The following is a 26,030-nucleotide window of genomic DNA, read 5'->3' as shown; positions in this document are numbered from 1 at the left end:
ACTAGGATTAACCAATACATTTGTTATTAATATCACATGATAATATTCCTCAGCAATATCAGACTTTTGATTATAGTATTTAACTGACAAGACAATATCAAAAAATCTACATAATATTTGAATGCCGTACTAGAATGGTATTATTAATATCGCATAGCGGTATCACTCAGCAACATCACCACTCAAGTGCAAAGCACAAGAGATGATAATGTCACACAAGGCGTCACTGCTGCGGTGTCAACCAAAAACAGCATAACAAAAGATCTCATGGTCATCTCATATCCATAATGGCATCCATCCATCTATTAGTGCAGGACAACGAAACCCCATCGTAAAAAATCCTCTTCATGATCCCATCTGAGGAAAGATGTACATCATTCTGCGATATGAACAGGAGTGGAGGCAGGAGTACTAAACATAAAAATAAATACAATTAAAGAGAGACACACAAACTAATTGACACATTAAAACCCCCTACCCTCAAAGTAACCACCCCTAAAGTTATCAGAGATAAGCGCTAAAGCCAGAGCTTTCATCTAGACCCTGGGGTGTGAGGGTCCCCAGCCTATAAATCCATTGACATTCTTTTTTGGCCAGTATTTTAGAAACATCCCCCCCCCCTCTAGGGCCAAGGGTCACCATATCAATCCCCTTCACCTTAAGCAGTCTAGAATTACATTGATGGTACTTCCTGAAATGCCTAGGAAGGGTCTTTAGAGAGCTGATGTCAGTGGCTGTTTTAGCTTTCTCAATGTCTAAACAGTGCTCACGGACATGAACTTTGAGCTCACGACTGGTCATACCTATGTAAATTTTTCCACAGGGACACTCTGCATAATACACAACCCCCTTAGATGAACAGGTGATATTGACCCTAATGTCAAATTTTCTAGACTGGTCAAAGTTAGAGAAACTAAAGCCCTTTTTCATATTAGCACAACCCTTGCAAAACCCGTAAGGGAAAAACCCTGTTAAGAGTGGCGGAAGGCACTAAAAAAAATAAATAATTAAAGTGCCTTTGCCACTCGGGGTCCACCGTGCGGCAGATGGCAAAACCGCTGCTAAGGGAGGCAGTGCACTACAGCGGTAATGTGCACAGGGTTCTAAATCACCCAAGTGCAAAAGAGGCAGTCTCTGTTATGGGACACAGAGCTGCACAGGAAAATAATAAAGAAAAGGTAACGCTGAGCCTGTTAAACGCACAGCGGCACACGTACGGTAGCCGAACACAGGAGTAGTTAAAGTGGCACTACAACCAAACGGACTTACCGTAAATGAGCGTGTGCACGGCGTCGCAACTGCGAATGCCACAGAAGTCTGCAACCGCAATAACGCAAGCGCGATGCAGGACGCTTTGCTGCTGAGATGGCTTGAAGCTTGAGCGCGCTGGCGCTAGCGCTGCTACTGGCTGACCCAATCACTCACACACTCGTAATAACCGAGGGAAGGGGTTTCATAATAAGTCATCCACCAGACCAAGCATCCATCAACAAACATACAGCTGCAAGTATCAGAAAATACTAGCGCATGGCATAATGGCCATGCGCACTTTTTATAGTGACCGGGACCTTCCGGAAATCTCCAGAGACCTCAGCTGAACCAATGGAATCAGGAGCAGGACCTGAGCACCTGACTCCTGAACTCCAATGGGAGCTCATTCCAGGAGCATGCTCACAAGCTGGCAGAAAGGACTTAGCCTCTGGAGATGAATGTGAGGATCTGGATCTCTGCATTAGTATGGCAGGACACAGATTCCTAACATTACCCCCCCTCCTAAGGCCCCCTCCTCCCCGAGCCCTGGTAGGAGTTACAGTAACCCGAGACACCTGGAAGGCATCAGAGGAACCGAGGTCACCAGGTTTCAAGAGGGAGATAGTAGGAGCGGGAGTGACAGAGGCACGCTGCCGCGTGTTGGCAGTTGTCGCCACCCTCTGTCTAGGAGGGTTAGGCTGAGCACACAAGGTGCATTCCTGAATATATCTTTTTATGTCCCGAGCTCTATGGGGCCACCAATACGCACCAGCCAACAGTTTTGAGACCTGCATATAGCCCCAATGGTGGTGCGTGTTAGGTGCATGCGCCCAGGCGAGCACCTGATCCCTAAGATGAGGAGGAACAAAGGTCTCGATAACTGGTTCAGACTCCAACCTTTGCGGGGAGACGGCTTCCGGAGAAACCGCACAGACAGATGACAACCGCAGATGGATTCCTGGTCGGAGTCTGAATTAAGGTTGGTACGAGATATCTCCATGGGCTCAGGAGGTAGAACCTCTGGCTCCGCCAGCTCAAGGGGTTCAAAAAATTTGGGAGCTGAAACGGATTTGCGCTTGGAGTGCGCCCGCTCCATACCGCGCTCCGAAAAACGGAGGTCAATCCGTGAGGAGACGGAGATTAGCTCCTCTAAGCTGGTGGGGATCTCTCTAGTAGAGAGAGCATCCTTCACATGCTCCGCTAGACCTCGCCAAAAAACGGGGATTAGGGCCTTGTCGGACCATTCCAACTCGGACGCCAGTGTCCGAAAACGGACGGCATACTGGCTAACCGAGAGTAACCCCTGAGTAAGGGCGAGTAGCTGCAGGGACGTATCATGCGTGACCCGAGGACCGAGAAAAACTAGCCTGATGGCAGTCAGCAAGTTAGCCGCGGACCGAATCTCGGGGTCACCACGCTCCCACAGAGGCGTAGCCCATTCCAGCGCCTTGCCTGACAGTAGGGAGATGACAAAAGCCACCTTAGCCCACTCCGTAGGGAATTGCGCAGCCAGCAGCTCTAGGTGTATCGAGCAATACTGATAAAACCCCTACAGGAGGCGCCATCCCCAGCATATTTATCGGGCAATGGGAGGCGGGTAACTGTCGGCGCAAGGGCGGACATGGACATACGCCCTACCGCGTCCGTAAGTGCCTGGACGGCAGCATCTGTGGCCTGCGCAGCTGCGAGAGACCTCTCGAGGGAGGCCAAGCGAGCCTCGAGCTGACGCACAAGCTGTAACAGCTGCTGCTGATCCGCCATCTCTAGCCAGATCCTGGCGCTAGTATTATGTTAAGAGTGGCGGAAGGCACTAAAAAAAATAAATAATTAAAGTGCCTTCGCCACTCGGGGTCCACCGTGCGGCAGATGGCAAAACCGCTGCTAAGGGAGGCAGTGCACTACAGCAAGTATCAGAAAATACTAGCGCATGGCATAACGGCCATGCGCACTTTTTATAGTGACCGGGACCTTCCGGAAATCTCCAGAGACCTCAGCTGAACCAATGGAATCAGGAGCAGGACCTGAGCACCTGACTCCTGAACTCCAAAGGGAGCTCATTCCAGGAGCATGCTCACAAGCTGGCAGAAAGGACTTAGCCTCTGGAGAAGAATGTGAGGATCTGGATCTCTGCATTAGTATGGCAGGACACAGATTCCTAACAAACCCCTTACGTTCTGAATTTTTCTTATTTTTTTCTTTTCTTTTGGGGTCATATGCACTGTGGACCAATATATCCCGCAGGTTGGGGGCCCTTCTTGCCACAAAAGACGGTGCATCTGGCAAGCATTGTTTAAGAATGGGATCAGTGAGAAGGATTTTCCAGTGTTTGTCAATAATTCCTCTCAATTCTGGCCACCTACTGTTATAATTGGTAATAAACCTTACCTGCTTGTCCCCCTCATCACACGACACCAGGGGCTGATTTTTGTGAAGAAGTGATTCTCTTGGCGTATTTTTGGCTTTATTATATCCCCTTTGAATGGCCTGGTGGCCGTACCCTCGATCTTGGAACCGTTTTTAAGAATACTGGATTGTTCCTCAAACTGAGAATCTTCCGAACAAATCCTCCTGATGCGCAGAAACTGGCCAATTGGTATGCCTTGAATTGTTGATTTAGGATGAGCGGCAGTGGCGGATTAAGTGGACTATGGGCCCGGGGCTGTTCATAAAACCTGGGCCCCTGTACCCCCCTTCCCACCTGAGCGCTGCGGTCCCCGTGCGGGAATTGACAGCCGTACGGACCGCAGCACTTGGTTTGCTGCGGGTCCATACGGAAAACCCGCCACCATTCCACCATGTGAAGCCCCCACTCATCCCCCCTTCATCCTGTGAAGCCCCCACTCACCCCCTTCATCCTGTACAACCCCAGTCACCCCCCTTCATCATATACAGCCCCCAGTCACCCCCCCCCGTCATCATATACAGCCCCCAGTCACCCCCCTTCATCATATACAGCCCCCAGTCACCCCCCTTCATCATATACAGCCCCCAGTCACCCCCCCGTCATCATATACAGGCCCCAGTCACCCCCCCTTCATTGTGTACAGCCCCCACTCACCCCCTCCCCCATTTAATTCATTTTATAAATAAAAAAGTTCCCCATACTTACCTCACAGCCGGCTCGCTCCCCAGCAGCGCCTCTGCTTTCAGCATCCTCCGGGACATGTCGGCGCGTGCACGATGACGTCATCGCGCACGCCCGACATCTGACCCGGAAGTATAGCCGGAGGGCAGAGGCGTATCTAAGCTTTCTGGCACCCGGGGCAAGAATTTGGTCCGAGTGGCATTTGCCTCTCTGCCACCCGGCCCAGCCCGCCCCTGCCCCTGGGCCCCCAAAAAACCTTGGGCCCGGGGCGACCGCCCCATCTGCCCCTATTAGGATCCGCCATTGATGAGCGGAGGATGCATGCAGTAAGTAATTAGTTGATGTTGGTTTACGAAGAACCGTTGTAGACAAACTTCCATCAGGGAGCACTGAAAATGGATAAATCCAAGAAATTGATCTTTCGTCCAAATTTATAAGATAGTCTGATATTTTGATCGTTATCATTAAGTGCATTCATAAATGTCTCAAGGTCCACAACTGGACCCTCCCAGATGAACAAAATATCATCAATATAACGAATCCAGTTGTGGACCCGATCAACATTAGGGATCTCCTCACCTTGGACGATGGACCATTCCCAGGCCCCCATAAACAAATTTGCATAAGAGGGGGCGCACGAGGCCCCCATTGCTGTTCCTCTTTGCTGCAAAAATATCTTCCCATCGAAAGTGAAGTCATTATGAGTAAGGATAAACCTCAACAGTTTCAAGATAAAGGAGGACATATCATTCAAGTTACTATGACTCAAATATTTCTCTACTGCCTTCAATCTGTCTGAATGACCGATAGAAAAATATAATGCCTCCACATCTGCGGTGACATGTACCATTTCCTCAGTAAGTTGAATGTTCTCCAGATGACCCTAAGCTGCGCTAGTGTCTTTAATAAAAGAGGGCAGTTGTGTCACAAGAGGTTTCAAAAAGTGATTCACAATAGCACACGCTATTTCACAAAGGCCTTCATTAGCTGCAATAATCGGCCTCCCAGGTGGGTTAAGGGGGTCCTTATGCACCTTTGGAATTAAATAAAAGGTCGCAAGCTTGGAACAACATTTTTCATAAATCCTTAGAAATCCATGTAGCCGCACACTCCGGTCCGAGTGCCGGTGGCAGTGCCGGGTGTTGTTTCTCGCATCACACACCCTAGTGTGACCCCGGCCTTAGAATGATTCTTGTACTCAGCGTTTGCAGGGTGCTGTAGCCTAGTGTTTGTATCTAGGGTATGTGCACACAATTTTTTTCTGGGGGCATAGCTGTTTCAGGAAAGTGTCTCCGGTCTTTTACCTGAAGGCGCCATGTCTTTTGTGCCACCGGCGTCTTTTCTCGATAGTTTCTATTATAGTTGCAGGTGACAGAATGTGCTACTTGTATTAATGGCCTCAGTTTCCAAGCACTGAAGCAGATAAAAGACGTAACAGACGGAGCGGGTACAGCAATGTGGTTTTCCATTGCCGTGCACTAAGTTCATGTTTAGCGGCAGGTTTGTGGCGCTTTTTCAATCCGCCTGACAAAGATGTGTGCACATCCCCTTACCTTGGTTCTGCAGCCACAAAATACAGGCATCCCAGAATGAAAACCATCTGTCCAGTCTCTGCCGCTTCTATAAGGAAGGCAAGGCAGCAATAAACTGGTTAATGAGTCACTACACATGGGCCAGTGATGGGTGCGGCCCCCAGACGGGAACTTTAGTGATTTTCACGTTTGAAAAAACTAAATGAATTAAAATCTCCTATACATTACAGTGTTAATCCGCGCAGAGTGTGCACTGGGGCGATCTATGTGGGGTCTGTGATCGGCGCAGGTTCAGAGACTTGTGGAGGGGATTGTGTCTGTGACAACGATAAAAAACGACAATGTCTCTGATTTTTATTTGGGGAGACACAGACTGCAAGAACATGAGCCTGTGAGCAGCACCATACACTATAATGGAAGAGAACTAATGAAAACCACAGAGAGAACATGGACGTGAGAAACGGCCGTCTGACTGAGACTTTCCTGTCATTACTGTGCTCCAGCATGTCCACGACCACCGACCAGCCATATACACGTCAGTCAGTGTCCTCTACGGCCTGTTCACACAGGAGGACGCACTTCTCTGTGCACACAGCGACTGGTAATATGTTCTGTGCACGTAGAAAGTCCTGTTCTCAGGAGCGCATGTCCTGTTTACCCCGAGCAATGTGCCACCAAGAACCTGGATTGTTAAGCCGTGACTAATAATCATTTTTCCTTCCATCAGGTGATTACTGACCTATTGAAATGAGCCGATAATCAGGAAGCCGCGCTCTTACAATCCCACATTTCATGATTATTGGCTCATCTAAAGTGGCCATAATTCAGTGGCTGTCAGCTCTGCAGGTCACAACACTAAACGTTGTGATTGTAGGCCGCGGACCTGTATTAGACTATCTAGAGAGCAAGATTACAGAGGGTACAAGACGTGGGCCTGTGGTCTTACAAATGCCAGGGCTGAATTTCACTCCCAGTCCGGCCCTGGTTACACGGAAAATAAAGACACAGCCAGAATAAAGCCTTTTATTAGCAATAAAACAAAAAAATTTCATTTTTTATTTAAAAATAACAAACACAGTTATACTCACCTAACGCCTATTTCCACCGAAGACCTCGTTCTCCTGTAATAAAAATAAAATACAACAATATACCATACCTGTCTGTCGCTCTGTCCCACGCCATAATCCATGTCTGATGGATAATTAGTTTTCAACCTGGACGGTGCCAAGATGCGACCATGCAGGCAGAGAACCACTGGTGAATGAGCTGCTGCAAGCACAGCATCATTGACCAGCAGTGACATCATCGAGGTTTCCAGCCAGGCTGAACTGCAGTGACCTCAGGACCGTGGGAAAAAGTTAGTGATGAGGTCACCACTGTTCAAGCTAAGTCACTTCACAGCAGATCACCGTGAGAATTCTGTTTGTTATTTTTTAGTAAAAAACAAAAACTGTGTTTTGTTTTATTTCTAATAAAAGACTTTATTCTGTCTGTGTCTTTATTTACCATATAACTATAGGATTAGTAATGGAGAGGTGTCTTCTAGACACCTCTCCATTACTAAGCCGTGGGCTTGATGTCACCTGTCAATACAAGGGTGATATCAACCCCACAAATATGAACTCCACTTGCCATCACTATAGGGCAAGTGGGAAGAGCTGGGCAAAGCGCCAGAATTGGCGCATCTAATAAATGTGCCTTTTCTGGGCAGCTGCAGGCTGCTATTTTTAGACTGGGGGGTCAATATCCATTGCCCCTTACAAGTATGAGAATACCAACAGCCAGTTTTTAGCTTTAGTGAGGCTGGTTGTCAAATAGGAAACAAATGGATCTTACAAATTATTTTCCAGCTTCACACTATACCCTACATACGGTTGTACACTACTGTCTGGGCACATGGCAGTGTTCAGAGGGAAGGAGCGCCCTTTAGCTATTTGAATGCAGATCGAGCTTGAATAGTTTGCAGACACAATGTATTCGGAGCACTGTTCGTGGTCACCGGGCAGCACAAAAGATGTCCACCATGAACATTCTTGGCACTATCTTCTCTGCTTTCCATATCCCAAGGATTGCCTTGCTTATCACCCTTTAACATCCTCACATGGAATCTGGACTTACACAGGGACCCCTAGGCTTGGACCATGGTGTTACCTGCTATTCTGTGGTGTTAGATGGCAAGAAGAATAGCCAGGTAGCTGGGTCAGAACTAGAAGGACAGAATACAGAATCAAGACACAAGAGTAGTCAGTAAACGGGCCACGGTCACAACAGGAGATAAATACACAAGCCACAAGCTGAGCACAGAGGACTGAACCAGAGGAGAACAGCGCTGTATCTGGCAGATTCCGGCCATGTGCTTTGCGCTTTAGTAGGGTGTGGTACTTTCCAATTGGCTGAAGTAGGGAGCAGATTACTCCAGCTGGACAGCAGGAACAGATCCCAGATGAGATTGGACACACCATATGCAGAAGCCCTAATATAACTAAATGCCAGAAAACCAGAATAGTAGAAATCCCCATAAAGTGATTCCATATTATTAATTAATTCACTAAGGGTTATAATCCTTAGGAGGAGTGAATATTTTGACTCCACAGCCACTTTCTGGAAATGAACATGCAGTGGATGTTGGAGAGTGAAAATTACACATTTGCCATTTTATTACCCAGCACATAGTGCCCAGATTGTGCTCCAGGAGACACACACCGCAAATTTGTCATGTCGGACGCTATTCACACCACAGCGTCCGGCAGGCAGCGGTAGTTCCATCTCCGTCCACTATAGCCGCAGTGGCGCCGGCTTGATTTTACTCAGGTTATCAGGGGTTAATCTAGCTGGAAATCAGGTGGGATGTTTAGTCACGCCCACGGTCTTTAAATAGTCGTGCTGGCCTATGGGCGTCGCCGATTATAGCTTGTGTTTTATGCCAAGTGGTTCCGGTCTGGAGAGGAGGTGTTGGAGAGAGAAATTCGTATCTGGTGGCGTATGATCCGTTGTTACCTTTTCGCCTTCCTATATTTGTGTTTTGTTTTGCCCTGTTCACATTACGGTATTGTCCTGTGTGTATGCGGCGCGGTGCGGTTTAAGTTCTCCCTGTCTGTCATTACTGTGGGGGCTTTGGTGGTTTGACGACTCACTGGGTGGAGGGTGGAGGGTTCAGCTTAGGGCTGAGCAGGAGATAAGGAAAGGTTGGAGGCTCAGGCATTTGCACCATTAGCAAAAACCCTGGGTTGAGGGTCAGACAGGGTTTTCCCTAGTTGGAGGGACTCCGCAGGGGCCCCGGGTATTTCAGCCTTCTTTGACCTAAGCCCCGCGTAACATTATAATCGGCCCACAATATTTTGGTAGTCCATGGATTTCATGACTTCCATAAACCGCCAGTTGGTGGCGCTGTCCTTACAGGTCACCGAGTTGAAGGGGGCAGTTCAGTAGCAGGGCCTGGTTGTAGCTAATGTGCAAGTTGCTTCTGCAGGTGCAGGTGCAGAGTCGAAGATTCCGCTGCCAGAACGATTTGCTGGGGAACGCAGCAAATTTGTCATCTTTCGGGAGGCCTGCAAGTTATACTTTCGCATGTGCCCTGTCTCCTCAGGTAATGAGGCTCAGCGGGTGGTTCTGGTGTTATCATTACTGAGTGGGGACCCCCAAGCATGGGCGTTTTCCTTACCAGCTGACTCTGCTATGTTTCATTCGGTTGATAATGTTTTTTCATCACTCAGGCTCATTTATGATGATCCAGACAGATTGGCTCTAGCGGAATCTAAAATCTGCGCCCTCCGTCAGGGGGAACGGATGGCGGAAGACTATTGCTCAGAATTTCGCCGTTGGGCAGTAGACACACAGTGGAACGACCCAGCGCTGCGGAGTCAGTTTATTCATGGGGTTTCAGGAAGAGTTAAACAGGCCCTCCTGATGTATGAGACTCCTGCATCGTTAGAGTCTGCCATGAGTTTGGTTATTCGTATTGATCGACGTTTGCGTCAGGGGGCACAGGAGACGCTACCCCTGGGGGAAAGCAGGGGTGCAAGTGTGGTTACTGCAGGTGAGCCCACGGAACCTATGCAAATCGCTGGGGTATCACATGTTAAGCGTCGCGTTCCTGGGTTCAGGAAGCAAGGAGCATGTTTTTACTGTGGTAAAAGAGATCACTATGTAAATGCTTGTCCTGTGTTACCAAAGAAAGTCGCACCGGCGGAAAACTGGTAAGCTCAGAGGGTATGGAGGAGGCCCAGCTGAGCGTATGCATATCCTCCATGATGGTATCTCAATGTATGCTCCCTGCCAGGGTTATTATTGCGGGCAGAGAGCTACCAATATCAGTGTTTGTGGACAGCGGTTCCACCACCAATTTCATGGATGAGGAGTTTGCACGCACGGCCGGTTTTAAGATCGAAAAACTCCCTCATCTTATTCGCGTGGTTACCATTAATGCCGCTCCCCTCCCACAGGGGGAGATTACTGAGTTTGTAGCTGAGGTTAAACTCCACATTGGGGTCCTACATTCTGAGTGGGTTACATGTAGGGTACTCAATAATCTCCCAGCACAAATGGTCCTGGGTTTCCCATGGTTGTCCAAGCACAACCCGGTGATTGACAGGAGAACCCAGGACATAGTCCAGTGGAGTGGTTTCTGTCAGGAAAATTGCTTGGCCACATGTGTGTCCGCCGTGAAGTCCAGGTTTCCGGAGGCATTGCTGTATTTTGCAGATGTCTTCTTTGAGAGGGGATGCTCAGAACTACCTCCACATCGAACCTATGACTGTGTGATTAGGTTAAAACCCGGGGCCAAATTGCCAAAGGCTAGGATGTTTAGTATTTCTGGTCTGGAGAGACAAGCTCTTAAAGACTACATCGCAGAGAGTCTAAGTAAAGGGCACATCCGGCCTTCATCCTCGCCTGTAGCAGCGGGGTTTTTCTTCATTAAGAAGAAAGATGGGGGGTTACGCCCGTGTCTGGATTTCCGGGAGTTAAACCAGATTACGGCCCGTGATCCCTACCCGATGCCTCTGATCCCTGATTTGTTCAACCAGGTGGCTGGTGCGAAGTGGTTTTCCAAACTTGACCTCAGGGGGCGTACAACCTCATAAGGGTCCGTCAGGGGGATGAGTGGAAGACGGCGTTTAAAACCCCTGAGGGTCATTTTGAAAGCCTAGTTATGCCATTTGGGTTGACAAACGCACCTGCTGTTTTCCAACATTTCATAAATGATGTATTCGCTCATGTGCTGGGGAAATTTGTGATTGTGTACCTGGATGACATCCTCATTTATGTGAGTGACTGGGACACTCATTTAGAGCATGTCAGGCAGGTGTTACAATTGCTCCGTGAGAATAAGCTCTATGCTAAGCTTGAAAAATGCGTATTTTTTGTTCAGGAGTTGCCTTTTTTGGGATATATTGTGTCCGCCGCAGGGTTTAAAATGGACGCCGCGAAGGTGCAAGCGGTGCTGTGATGGGAACGGCCTGATAATCTAAAAGCGCTCCAGCGGTTCCTTGGGTTTGCCAACTATTATAGGAAGTTTATTAAGAATTTTTCTACTATAGCCAAACCGCTCACGGACATGACGAGAAAAGGTACCAATCTCGCTATCTGGTCTGAGGTTGTGGTGCGTGCATTTGAGCTTCTGCCCCCATTCTGGTGCAACCGGACGTACCTAAACCTTTTACTGTGGAGGTCGATGCGTCTGAGGTGGGAGTGGGGGCAGTACTGTCACAGGGCTCGTCCTTGAGCAATATGCTTCCATGCGTCTACTTCTCCAAGAAGCTGTCGCCTGCCGAACGGAATTACGATATCGGCAACAAGGAGTTGTTGGCTATCAAATTGGCTTTTGAGGAATGGCGTCACTTCTTGGAGGGGGCGGCCCACCAGGTCACAGTCATCACCAACCATAAAAACCTGCTCTATCTGGAGTCGGCCAAGCGTCTGTCTCCCAGGCAGGCTCGCTGGGCATTGTTTTTTACACGATTTAACTTTCTGGTGACTTACCGTCCTGGGGCTAAAAACACCAAGGCGGATGCCTTGTCCAGGTGTTTTCCGGGGGGGAGAACCTCGGGAAGATCTGGTACCCATCCTCCAGGAAGGTGTAGTGGTTTCGGCTCTCACGACTGAGGTAGAGGCGGAGATTGCCGAGGCCCAGGAGGAGGTACCGCCAGGACTTCCCGCTAACAAGTCATTCGTACCCCTTCATGTTCATCTTAAGGTGTTGGGGGAACACCACGACTCTGTCCTGGCCGGTCATCCAGGGGTTAGGGGCACCTTGGAGCTGGTATCGCGCCGCTTCTGGTGGCCAAAAATCCGGCAGGACGTGGTCTCGTACATGGCAGCTTGCATCACGTGCGCCAGGGCCAAGTCGCCCAGATCCCGTCCTGCTGGCACTCTACAGCCTCTGGGGGTACCTAGTAGGCCATGGACAGAAATCTCCATGGACTTTATCACGGACTTGCCTGCCTCGGCGGGGAACACGGTCATCCTGGTGGTGGTTGATCGATTTTCGAAGATGGCGCATTTTGTGTCGTTGCCTTCCTTGCCCAACGCGAAGATGTTGGCTCAGGTTTTTGTGCAGGAGGTGGTCAGACTACACAGAGTTCCGTCGGACATAGTGTCTGATAGGGGTACCCAGTTTGTGGCGAAGTTTTGGAAAGCTTTTTGCTCACGATTGGGGATCAAGTTGTCTTATTCGTAGGCGTTTCATCCACAGTCAAATGGTCAAACTGAGCGCATGAACCAAAATCTGGAGCAGTATTTGCGATGTTTTGTGTCTGACAACCAAGAGGAGTGGTCGACATTCCTTCCCTTGGCCGAGTTCGCGTTAAATAATCACCGCCAAGAGTCATCGGGAGAGTCTCCGTTCTTTTGTGTTTACGGGCACCATCCTCAATTTTGTACCTTGCGTCAGGGTGGCTCTGGGGGCGTCCAGGAGGAGGAGCAGCTTGGAGTTCAACTATCATCGGTCTGGAGGAGTGTGAAACAGCAATTGCTGAGCATGAGTGCATGAGTGCAAGGTACAAACGAGTGGCTGACGCTAGACGCGTGCCAGGTCCGGACCTGTGTGTGGGTGATTGGGTGTGGTTAGCTACTAAAAACATAAAACTCAAAATTCCATCATTGAAATTGGGTCCAAGGTTTATTGGCCCTTTTAAGATTGCTGCCATCATTAACCCGGTTGCTTATCGGTTGGAACTTCCTGCGGTATACAAGATACACAACGTGTTTCACAGGGCTTTATTGAAAAAGGTGGTAGCCTCTGTGGACACGACGCCGATGCCACCTCCAGTCATGGTGGATGGCGATTTAGAGTTTGAAGTCTCCAAGGTGGTGGACTCTCGAGTACTGCGCCGTACTCTTCAGTATTTGGTACAATGGCGGGGGTATGGTCCGGAGGAGAGGTACCAGCCTCGGACATACATGCGGATCGGCTGGTCAGTTCGTTTCACCGCCGTCATCCGGACAAGCCGGGTCCTATGAGTCTTGAGGGCCCTGGGGTCCCTCGTAGAAGACGGGGTACTGTCATGTCGGACGCTATTCACACCACAGCGTCCGGCAGGCAGCGGTAGTTCCATCTCCGTCCACTATAGCCGCAGTGGCGCCGGCTTGATTTTACTCAGGTTATTGGGGGTTAATCTAGCTGTAAATCAGGTGGGATGTTTGGTCACGCCCACAGTCTTTAAATAGTCGTGCTGGCCTATGGGCGTCGCCGATTATAGCTTGTGTTTTATGCCAAGTGGTTCCGGTCTGGAGAGGAGGTGTTGGAGAGAGAAATTCGTATCTGGTGGCGTATGATCCGTTGTTACCTCTTCGCCTTCCTATATTTGTGTTTTGTTTTGCCCTGTTCACATTACGGTATTGTCCTGTGTGTATGCGGCACGGTGCGGTTTAAGTTCTCCCTGTCTGTCATTACTGTGGGGGCTTTGGTGGTTTGACGACTCACTGGGTGGAGGGTGGAGGGTTCAGCTTAGGGCTGAGCAGGAGATAAGGAAAGGTTGGAGGCTCAGGCATTTGCACCATTAGCAAAAACCCTGGGTTGAGGGTCAGACAGGGTTTTCCCTAGTTGGAGGGACTCTGCAGGGGCCCCGGGTATTTCAGCCTTCTTTGACCTAAGCCTCGCGTAACAAAATTAAGTGGATTCTTCTCACTATAATATTGCTAAATACAGGGATCCTAAATGTAGTTTGCGCACACTGCAAGACTCCGAAGTGAGAGCGGATTTTGCTGGATTGGTTTATAGAAACTCTGTTGCTTTTCAGCAGCCTTTGAGCCACTAATAGTGTGGGAACCTCTGTTTTTCCACTGACAGATGATGGACCTGAGTGGGGACTTGTTTTTTGTGAGATGAGAATTGGTATTATTTTCACCTACATAGCATTGATTGGTTTCTTTATATTTTATATTTGGGAGGCAGAATGAACAAACAGTTGAACACCGCACACTACTGGTTCATCCAACAAGGTTTTCTATTAGACTGTGAACTGTCATTGTCTTGGGAAATAATTAAAGTTTTTTACATAAACTGTCCATAAAAATGGCAAGCTAAGTATAAATGTTCAAAAATATAAAACTGAAGGATATTTTATTAAAAAAATAATTGTTTATCTTAGCAGATGACTGTACCAGGAGATCAGAGGGACAGCTGACATCTTCAATTTTTAAATCTGATGATCTTGAGATCCTACAAGATACAACTGAAGTGATTGCTGTTACTCCAGATATACCATCATCCATTCACAGCAAAGATCTGTCATCTGATCCTATGAAACAGGTCCCATCTTCTGATTCATTACTGACTACTAAGGAAAATCAAAGTCACAGAAGAGGCAATAAAAAACAAACTGCTCCTAAAACAAAGAAGCCATTTTCATGTTCAGAATGTGGGAAATATTTTGCACAGAAATCAAATTTTGCTATTCACCAGAGAACTCACACAGGGGAGAAACCCTTTTCCTGTTCAGTATGTGGGAAATATTTTGCACAGAAATCACATTTTGTTATTCACCAGAGAACTCACACAGGGGAGAAGCCTTTTTCCTGTTCAAAATGTGGAAAATGTTTTAACAATAAATCAGCTTGTGTTAATCACCAGAGAATCCACACAGGGGAGTTGCCTTTTTACTGTTCAGAATGTGGGAAATGTTTTAACAGTAAATCAGATTGTGTTAAGCACCAGAGAATTCACACAGGAGAGAAGCCTTTTTCATGTTTAGAATGTGGGAAATGTTTTGCACAGAAATCAAATTTTGTTACCCATCAGAGAACTCACACAGGGGAGAAACCCTTTTCTTGTTCAGAATGTGGGAAATATTTTGCACAGAAATCACATTTTGTTACCCACCAGAGAACTCACACAGGAGAGAAGCCTTTTTCCTGTTCAAAATGTGGAAAATGTTTTAACAATATATCAGCTTGTGTTAATCACCAGAGAATCCACACAGGGGAGAAGCCTTTTTACTGTTCAGAATGTGGGAAATGTTTTAACAGTAAATCAGATTGTGTTAAGCACCAGAGAATCCACACAGGAGAGAAGCCTTTTTCATGTTTAGAATGTGGGAAATGTTTTGCACAGAAATCAAATTTTGTTACCCATCAGAGAACTCACACAGGGGAGAAGCCTTTTTCATGTTCAGAATGTGGGAAATGTTTTAGGCATAAATCAGATTGTGTTAAGCACCAGAGAACTCACACAGGGGAGAAGCCTTTTTCCTGTTCAGAATGTGGGAAATATTTTAATCAGAAAGTCCTTCTTGATCGCCATCAGCGCAGTCACACAGAGGAGAAGTCATTTTCATTTTCTTAATGTGGGAAAAATTTTACTTGGAAATCAACTGTTAATAAACATCAGAGATGTCACATAGGGGAGAAGCCTTTTTTATGTTCATAATGTTGGAATAGTTTTAACCAAAGTTGAATCTTCTTAAATGGGTTGTCTCTTGTCATTCCTCATGTTTGCTGACAAAAGGATAAAACTAAACCTTATTAATTCCAAATGTAAAGCTATACCTAAAATTCACCCCCTGAAGGTTAGTCGGAAAGTGACTAATAGAAAAAACATGTACCCCACATCTCAGTATATAGGGTGAGGTGACGTATACACACTCACTCTCCAAGTCTCTCATTTCTATGTGTTTCATTGTCCTCATCAAAGACGACTCATGAAGAGACTATTTAATATTGGCATATACTCAAGTGAGACTAGACAAAAAAAAACTAAAATCATGTATCATGTTATCCGAAACAGTCAGAAAACTAGCCACATATTGGCAGATCCCAGACCTCAAACTATATACTTCGGACGTGTATAAGCCACTCCAGTGTCAGGAATAGATAGTATGAATTTGAATTTACGAAATGGCTGCAATGAAACAATTTAAAAATTGAAAGGGGTCTGAATACTTTCCATACCCACTGTATCAGTAAAAATAACTCATCTTTATTAGGTAAAGTATAAAAGAATTGCACCATTTTCCGATACCCGTCGCGTCTCCATTTTTCATGACCTCGGGTTGGATGAAGGCTTATTTTTTGTGTGCCGAGCTGACGTTATTAATGGAGACCATTTTGGTGCAGATACGATCTTTTGGTCGTCCTTTATTGCATTTTAATGCAATGTTGTGGCGGCCAAAAAAAAGTAATTCTGGCGTTTTGACCTTTTTTCTCGTTACGCCATTTAGCGATCGGGTTAATTCTTTTTTATATTGATAGATCAGGCGATTCTGAACGCCGCTATAACAAATATGTGTATGTTTGATTTTTAATTGTTTTATTTTGAAAGGGGCGAAAGGGGGGTGATTTCAACTTTTATACTTTTTTAAAATATTTTTTAAAACATTTTTTTTTTTACTTTTGGCATTGTGAAGACATACAGCATTGTATCTTAATTAACCAGACGATTTTTTTTAGCAAAAGAAGAATAATAGAATGTTATCTGTATGTCGGCTTTAAATTTAAGTCTTGATTTCTAGTTGGTCAAGAAAACAGACTTTTGTTTGTGTAAGCCGGTAATAAATGACTATTATTGTGCTTATCCTTGATCACTAGTGATGATTGCTGATATGCTAATTATGCATTGTGTTATCGAGCCAGTTTGTTGACTTCTAAAGCAGAGAGGGAAAAACTATGCAAATAGTTTACATAATCACCCTACACTGTCATTTCTGTGTGTGGTTCCACTATTACTCCCCAGCAACAGGCCCGCTGTCTTGGGGTCATACTTGACTCCGAACTTTCCTTTGCCCCCCACATCTGATCACTGGCTCGCTCTTGTTATCTGCATCTCAAAAACATTTCTAGAATTCGACCTTTTCTTACTTTTGATTCCGCAAAAACTCTTACTGTTTCTCTTATTCATTCTCGTCTCGACTATTGTAACTCTCTTGTAATCGGTCTCCCTCTTACCAAACTCTCCCCTCTCCAATCTGTCTTGAGTGCTGCAGCCAGGATCATATTCCTTGCCAATCGTTACACCGATGCTTCTACCTTGTGCCAGTCATTACACTGGCTACCCATCCACTCCAGAATCCTGTACAAACTTATTACCCTCACCCACAAAGCACTCCATGGCTCAGCGCCACCCTACATCTCCCTTGTTTCAGTATGTCACCCTACCCGTGCCCTCCATTCTGCTGATGACCTGAGGTTAGCATCCTCAATAATCAGAACCTCCCACTCCCATCTAAAAGGTCAATATGATTAGTCCCCAATCCCTACAATTTTAAGCGTGCCCTGAAAACGTATTTATTCAGATTGGTCTACCGCCTCAACACATTAACCTAACTATGCCTGTGTGGCACAGTCAAAAGTTTTACCATAACCAGGTTCCCCGTATCATGTTCCCACATGCTTTATGCATCCATTAGCCCTCTGTGTCTGTACTTAACATTATGGCTGGTCCATACAATCAGGGCAACTGTTACCACCCACCTTTCGTGTCTACCTTTTTTCCTCATAGATTGTAAGCTTGCAAGCAGGGCCCTCATTCCTCTTGGTATCTGTTATGATCTATGTGATTATTGTTATGCTGTAATGTCTATCGTCTGTATAAGTCCCCTCTGAAATGTAAAGTGCTGCGGAATATGTCAGCGCTATAGAAATAAAATGTATTATTATTTTAATCAAGTAATGCTATAATAATCTCACCTCCATTCTTACCCTTTATGTAAATACTGAATGAGGGACATTTGTTAAGTCTAAAAATAGGTTACAGGCCTCTGTATAAAGAGACTGAGAGAGAGAAACAGTCAGAGAGATTCTGCCAAGATATCTATACATCCAAAGGACAAGAGACAGGACAGCAGCCACAACATCATCACAAGGGACACGGATCTATCATTCTATAGGAAACAACCTAGGGATTTTCAGCCTTGGCTGGAAGAATACAGATCTGCTCCATTGACCATCATTGAACCATGGATACGTTTCGAGAAGCCAGATTGTGATCTTTGGATCAACTGGCCTTGCACCTTGTATGGACTGTCATCTTCCTACGCTTGTCGTTACTTCCTCTCTGTGTGTGTGCCACAGGTGGAGTAGTGACCCTGGAAGATCTGAAGTCACAGCAGCTATTATCCCAGTGGATCAGTTGCGGCAGTGACAAGCATAGAGGTCTGCTGGAGACCTCTGGTTATCATGTCAATCCATCGGTGACCCATGATCATTTGGCGGGGTCACCAATGGGCGGGATTTCTGGCGCGCTTGATGGAAGTGTGCATTAAATGCCAGTCAGAGGCTGTTCAGGGCAAATGGCAGATGTTCAAAACAGCTGATGTGCCGGAAAAGATGTGGGCTCACCGCCGGAGCCCACATCAAAGGGAGGAAGTACATTTACGCCCGATGTCGGAAAGGTGTTAAAGGAGATTGTTTTTACAGAGACAGAAGTGGTAATCAATCATGTATACATACAAATAATTACAGAAATACACAGCTTCTAATGGTAAATAGTATAGAGTTACCACAAGAAAATATAATTTGTGTAAACCATGTGTAGATATAAAAATTCAGGCAAATGTCAAATGTTGTAGCGCCATCTAGTGACTATGTGCAAAAGTGCCATCATAGAGTAACGTATCCTAAGAGAGTGTCACTGTCAAGGGGGAAATGAGATAAGTGCACCGTATTTATTGAGTATAAGATAAATCCATACATAGATATATGTAAGCGGATTGTAGATCTATCACTGGATATCAGTGTATAAGGGGAATAGATCCTGTGCACTTATAGATGAATAGCTTATATAATGATGACACGGGGGGCGTGTCAGGATGAGGAGCTGAGCGGGCGCAGGGAACGCTAGCTCCGGGCCCCAGCAGCAACTAACGGTGGGGGAAACCCGCAATTCCACTCACCACGACCTCAGACGGGGTCCGTGCACTAATGGGGCGCGCAACGAGGAGCATTGGAGCAGCGCTGGGCAGGATGCCGTTCATTTTGCCGGAGCCTGGGAAAATCCAAGATGGCAGCCACAGCACTCACCATGCGGCCAGCGGTGGTGTTGAGCGCTCTGGGGGTCTGATCTGACACTGGGCCAGACCTTACTGGAGAGGGGTATGAGTACAGAGGAGCAGGCACAGGAAAGATCGGGCAGCTCTTTACCCAGGACCCCGGAGAAGCACAAAACGCAAGTATATGCACCTGACACAGGGAACCCCTCCACCCCTATCACTGAGGCCACACTGAAGTCCCTGCTAGGAGATCTAAAGCAGGCTATACATAGTGACATTACCTCAGCCTTCACTGCACTACAGAAAGACATTGGGCACATAGGGGACAGAACAGCCATACTGAGGAGAAGCTGGAGGAGTCACCACAGCCCACAACCACTTATTGGACTCTCATTATGAGGCAGATGAGGAGATCACCACCCTAAAACTAAAGCTGGTGGATTTGGAGGACCGCTCCATGTGCAACAATCTGCGCTTCAGGTGGATACCAGAAAGTGTTACTGCAGACGCGTTGAAGAAGTTCCTAATATTTCTTTACCGCACTAGTCTCCGAGGCGGAAGAGCGAGACCTCATAATAGACAGAGCGTACAGGTTCCCCAAACCCAAAAATGCCCCCGCTCTGTGCCCAGGGATGTAATTGCCAGGCTTCATTTTTATCATTTTAAAGAAACCATTATAAAAGCTGCAGCGAGTGGACCGGAGCTCCCAGAGGTTCAAGAGCATCATGGTGTTCACCGACCTATCCGCCGTCATCCTGAACAGAAGGCGGGTGTTCTCCACAGCCACGAAGATCCTACGGGACAACAGGATCACGTACAAGTGGGGCTACCCGGTGATCGTCACCAAGAATGGGGTCACACAGGTCCTGACTTCCCCCTGAGAGGCCATGTCTCTGCTGCAGAAGTGGTTGCTGGCGACGGTGGACGAGGATACCAGCTCCCCGCTGAAGAAGATGCCGCCCATCCTGATGGAGTGGACATGAACAAGAGAAAAGAATACAAGACTATTTTTCACCATGGTCTGCGGAGGCACGAGAGGAGAGGTTTTTCTTTCTCTTCACCCCCCCCACTATATACTGGACAGAGGAGCATATCAGCCCCCAATGCCCCCACTATATACTGGATAGAGGAGCATATCAGCCCCCAATACCCCCCCACTATATACTGGATAGAGGAGCATATCAGCCCCCAATGCCCCCACTATATACTGGATAGAGGAGCATATCAGCCCCCAATACCCCCACTATATACTGGATAGAGGAGCATATCAGCCCCCAATACCCCCCACTATATACTGGATAGAGAAGCATATCAGCCCCCAATGCCCCCACTATATACTGGATAGCGGAGCATATCAGCCCCCAATGCCCCCCACTATATACTGGATAGAGGAGCATATCAGCCCCCAATACCCCCACTATATACTGGATAGAGAAGCATATCAGCCCCCAATACCCCCCACTATATACTGGATAGAGAAGCATATCAGCCCCCAATGCCCCCACTATATACTGGATAGAGAAGCATATCAGCCCCCAATGCCCCCACTATATACTGGATAGCGGAGCATATCAGCCCCCAATGCCCCCACTATATACTGGATAGAGAAGCATATCAGCCCCCAATACCCCCCACTATATACTGGATAGAGGAACATATCAGCCCCCAATGCCCCCACTATATACTGGATAGCGGAGCATATCAGCCCCCAATGCCCCCACTATATACTGGATAGAGAAGCATATCAGCCCCCAATACCCCCCACTATATACTGGATAGAGAAGCATATCAGCCCCCAATACCCCCCACTATATACTGGATAGAGAAGCATATCAGCCCCCAATGCCCCCACTATATACTGGATAGAGAAGCATATCAGCCCCCAATGCCCCCACTATATACTGGATAGAGGAACATATCAGCCCCCAATGCCCCCACTATATACTGGATAGCGGAGCATATCAGCCCCCAATGCCCCCACTATATACTGGATAGAGAAGCATATCAGCCCCCAATACCCCCCACTATATACTGGATAGAGAAGCATATCAGCCCCCAATGCCCCCACTATATACTGGATAGAGGAGCATATCAGCCCCCAATACCCCCACTATATACTGGATAGAGAAGCATATCAGCCCCCAATGCCCCCACTATATACTGGATAGAGGAGCATATCAGCCCCCAATACCCCCACTATATACTGGATAGAGGAGCATATCAGCCCCCAATACCCCCCACTATATACTGGATAGAGAAGCATATCAGCCCCCAATGCCCCCACTATATACTGGATAGAGGAGCATATCAGCCCCCAATGCCCCCCACTATATACTGGATAGAGGAGCATATCAGCCCCCAATACCCCCACTATATACTGGATAGCGGAGCATATCAGCCCCCAATACCCCCCACTATATACTGGATAGCGGAGCATATCAGCCCCCAATACCCCCCACTATATACTGGATAGAGAAGCATATCAGCCCCCAATGCCCCCACTATATACTGGATAGAGGAGCATATCAGCCCCCAATACCCCCACTATATACTGGATAGAGGAGCATATCAGCCCCCAATACCCCCCACTATATACTGGATAGAGAAGCATATCAGCCCCCAATGCCCCCACTATATACTGGATAGCGGAGCATATCAGCCCCCAATGCCCCCCACTATATACTGGATAGAGGAGCATATCAGCCCCCAATGCCCCCACTATATACTGGATAGCGGAGCATATCAGCCCCCAATACCCCCCACTATATACTGGATAGCGGAGCATATCAGCCCCCAATACCCCCCACTATATACTGGATAGAGGAGCATATCAGCCCCCAATGCCCCCACTATATACTGGATAGAGGAGCATATCAGCCCCCAATGCCCCCACTATATACTGGATAGCGGAGCATATCAGCCCCCAATGCCCCCACTATATACTGGATAGCGGAGCATATCAGCCCCCAATACCCCCCACTATATACTGGATAGAGGAGCATATCAGCCCCCAATGCCCCCACTATATACTGGATAGAGGAGCATATCAGCCCCCAATTCCCCCCACTATATACTGGATAGAGGAGTATATCAGCCCCCAATTCCCCCACTATATACTGGATAGAGGAGCATATCCTGGAGATTCACTTAGAACCAAACTCTATTTTTGAAACTGTTACAGTTTTTTCACAAAATTAAAAAAAAAAAATTGTTATTCCCCCATTTTTTCCTAATTGTCTAGTGGTGACACATAGATTGTATTTGTAATCTGTACATGGTTCTTCACATTTCTAGCATTAATGTAAAGGGACTGAATAGTCCATTGAGAAGATCCCTTCTGTGGAAAGAGGCCAAATCCCTAAAAGCAGATGTATTGTGCATTCAGGACACACACCTATATAGCACTGACGCCCCCAGACTGCAGAATAGAAATTTCCCAAATGTCTTTCATTCCCATGCAATTGACAAAAAAAGAGGAGTAGTAATCGCGATAAAGAACACCGTCACCTTCCTGCTAATCACCAGCGTAGTGGGCGACGAGGGCAGATACGTCATCCTAGTCTGCACCATAAATAACAAGACCTATACAATTGTCTCTATTTACGCCCCTAACTCCAAGCAGATCTCATTTCTTAAAGACACCCTGGCGGTAGTAGCAAAGGTTAAAAAGGCGCCCTGTTAGTCTGCGGGGACTTTACCATCACCCGATGTCCTAACATTGACAAATCGGTGTCCCCTCAAAAGAAAGAAAATACCCGATCACTCTCTCAGACCCTCCTAGCAGAAGAACGCTATGATGTCTGGCGGGTTCTACACGCCTCCGAGCAGGATTACACCATCTACTCACACTCCCATAGAGGCGACTCCAGAATTGACCTAATGGTGACAGATAAATGGTTATTACAGGACGTCCAAAAGGCCACGATAGGGAACATCACCTGGTCGGACCATGCCCCGGTCTCCTGCCAAATTACAGAGGGACACAACTATCCGACATATTCCCCATGGAGAGTAAATAACTACCGAATCACATCCCATAAAATTAGGCCCCAATTTCAGGAAGCATTATCATAATATTTCACAATTAATATCACACCTGATGTGTCCGTATCTACAGTATGGTGCACCCACAAGGCCGACATCCGGGGTAAAATAGCATCCCAGAATAAAAAAGCAACACTACACCAAATAGAGGAAATTAATCAAAACATAGCCGCCCTAGAAGAGGCACACAAACGTAGCCCCACAAACACAATCCTCCAAACATTACAGAAACTAAGGTATGAACTATACCAACTGCTCCAACACAAATACGAGCACAATCTACGGAAAAGTAAAGCCAAATATTACTGGCAGGGGAACAAACGGGCAAAATTTTAGCCAACAAAATCACAGCCAAAATGACCAAAGATTGTCCCACATACAGGGCGACCAAAAAATATATATAACCCTAAATTGCTAAAATCTTCTCAGAATACTATTCCTCCCTCTGTAATCTGCAGGAAAATACCGCAATTCCACAACCCCACCCCCAACTAATAAATCAGTTCTTAAAGAGCGTAAAACTTACTAAAATACCGTAAGACGAATTACACATGTTGAATCAACCAATATTCCAAACAGAAATACAGCAAACAATTAGAGGGATGAAAAATAATAAGTCCCCCGCCCCGACGATCTAACGAGCGAGTACTTCAAAATATTCCAAGATATGACATCAATTTTCCAAAATTTTATCCTTGTTTAACTCACTGAAAAAGATCAATTGATGGCGCATCGTATCCATTGACTGACACCTGAGTATAAGGTTTGCATGGAGGTAGTGAACATATTGTAAGAACTTCGGGCTGAGATTTTCCCTATCCAGGACTCTGTATAGAAGAGGCCATGACACTTTGTCAAAGGCCTTTTCGGCATCGAGACTCATCAGCATTGCAGGTGGCCACAATGTATCTTGAGCCAGGACCGTGGCTGCGACCGCCATGCGAATATTTGCCACACTGCTCAGTCCCTGGCTAAATCCTGTTTGAGCCTCACATAGGAGGCCAGGTAGCAGCATCTGCAGTCAGTTCACCAGGATCCTCGCCAAGAGTTTATAGTCGTGGTTGAGGAGTGAGAGTTGGCGATAAGATTGTGGCAATAGTGCGTCTCCTGAAGAAAAATCACATCTGGTCGGAATCATTTTATGTGTATTAAAACTGTTTTGCATTTAAGGGTGGTGTTAAGGCCCGCCACGTTCCATGGCAAGAATCAAAAGTGCGGTGAGGAGTAAATGGTGTCAGAATCTGGTGTCTGAGGTATACTTATCCTGGGTCCCAGGGCGAGGTCAGTGCGGAGTGTAGTATTAAGGTGTGACCATCCCTTTCAGTCCCAGGAAGCCGCAGGCATGAACAAGTATTAAACTATACCAAAAAGAGAAAAACGAAGGAACATGATCCCAATATATAACAAATTTTATTGCACCATGATTAAAAAGTATATATCATACAACACCATATTTTAATAGTACAGTACAGAGTATATAAGGGGAGAAAAATACCTCACCCTAATATCAGCAAACTTATGGTTAGTGGATAAGAGACAAACTGTATGACGATACCCAGCACCTAAATAGGGCGCAGCATAGGTCTATTATATATTGTTATGCTGAATATGCAGCCTAAAAATGACCTACAAGATGCAGCAGATTTGCTATAAGAAAAAGGCACACACAAAAATCGCCATATAGAGAAATACCAGTGTACCTGTAATCATGCTGCCACCCAGGTGGAGGGGACCTGTGAACACACCCCGACGCGCGTTTCACCGCCTCTGCAGTTTCATCAGAAGTATTAAAGGTGGGTTCCGTATCCATTGGTGTTTGATCTAAGAAGGGGGAAACACAAGAGGATAGAGGTAACAGAGAACAATAAAAAAGTAAACAACATAGTTAACTTTACAAATCGGTGGTGGGAGCTCGCTGGGAATATACCAGGAGAGCCATGCAACCAGCAAAGAGAACACTCTATAACAGAAACAACAGTCCTCCTAGAGTGAGAAATAACATATATAGCAGGTTTCATAAATCATCCCACTGTGACGTCTCCATGGTGTTGTAATCTTCTGTATGCCATTGTAGGGAGATGGGCCGGGCCAGTAACATTCCTAATAATACATCCGGTACTACCCCCCCATGGCCAGCTAGGGTTGGTAAATGTTCCAATGACATTTCCCAGTGAATGCATTTGTATTGGTTGAAAGCAATGTTAAAGTTGAAAAACGCTTCAAAAATGCTGCGTCTGAACATAGCCCAAGTGGCAGAGGAAGATATTGGTCTGGGGTTAATTATTTTATCTTATATACAAGTCATTAACCTGGAAAGGATGCACCTTAACATATTTCCCAGCAAAATCCATTTTGGTTTCGTTTTTGTACGTTTATTGGTGAACCTGTAAAAATGGTATGAAACTCTGAGAACATTGTTTACAGCTGTGACCTAGGAGTGACAGATGCTTCCAGGGGTCTTCCCCATGATGTTCCCGTGTCATTTGAGCAGTGTTTCAATAATTTTCAGATGTTTTTAGACCTTAAAAGGACCCCCGGGGGATCGCGGTAAAAATGCTCGGGTCTCCCATAGACATTGGGCTCGTTGTTCTGTCCGAGTACCCGAGTATTCCAATTTGCTCGACCCGAGCAACCAGCACCCGAGTATTTTAGTGCTCGCCCATCACTAGCCATAACCAATGTGGACATGTCCAGTTC

General features: G+C 46.6%; 2 protein-coding genes across 2 annotated transcripts in view; one reads left to right on the top strand and one right to left on the bottom strand.

Moving 5' to 3' along the window:
* The window catches only part of LOC141076809 (uncharacterized), a 106,744-nt gene that overhangs the window by 48,145 nt on the left and 32,569 nt on the right, over nucleotides 1-26,030 (bottom strand). The gene's annotated exons all lie outside the window — the stretch shown is intronic.
* LOC141076817 (uncharacterized) lies at nucleotides 14,339-17,971 on the top strand. Its single transcript, XM_073564125.1, has one exon. The coding sequence runs from the start codon at nucleotides 14,609-14,611 to the stop codon at nucleotides 15,647-15,649; it is 1,041 nt and encodes a 346-aa protein (XP_073420226.1). The 5' UTR covers nucleotides 14,339-14,608; the 3' UTR covers nucleotides 15,650-17,971.

The sequence above is a fragment of the Dendrobates tinctorius genome, unplaced genomic scaffold, assembly GCF_039654945.1.
Source record: "Dendrobates tinctorius isolate UK_male_01 unplaced genomic scaffold, ASM3965494v1 ptg000430l, whole genome shotgun sequence".
Classification (NCBI taxonomy): Eukaryota; Metazoa; Chordata; class Amphibia; order Anura; family Dendrobatidae; genus Dendrobates; species Dendrobates tinctorius.
Note: the sequence above shows the minus strand (reverse complement) of the source record. Positions and strands in the feature narration are given on the sequence as shown.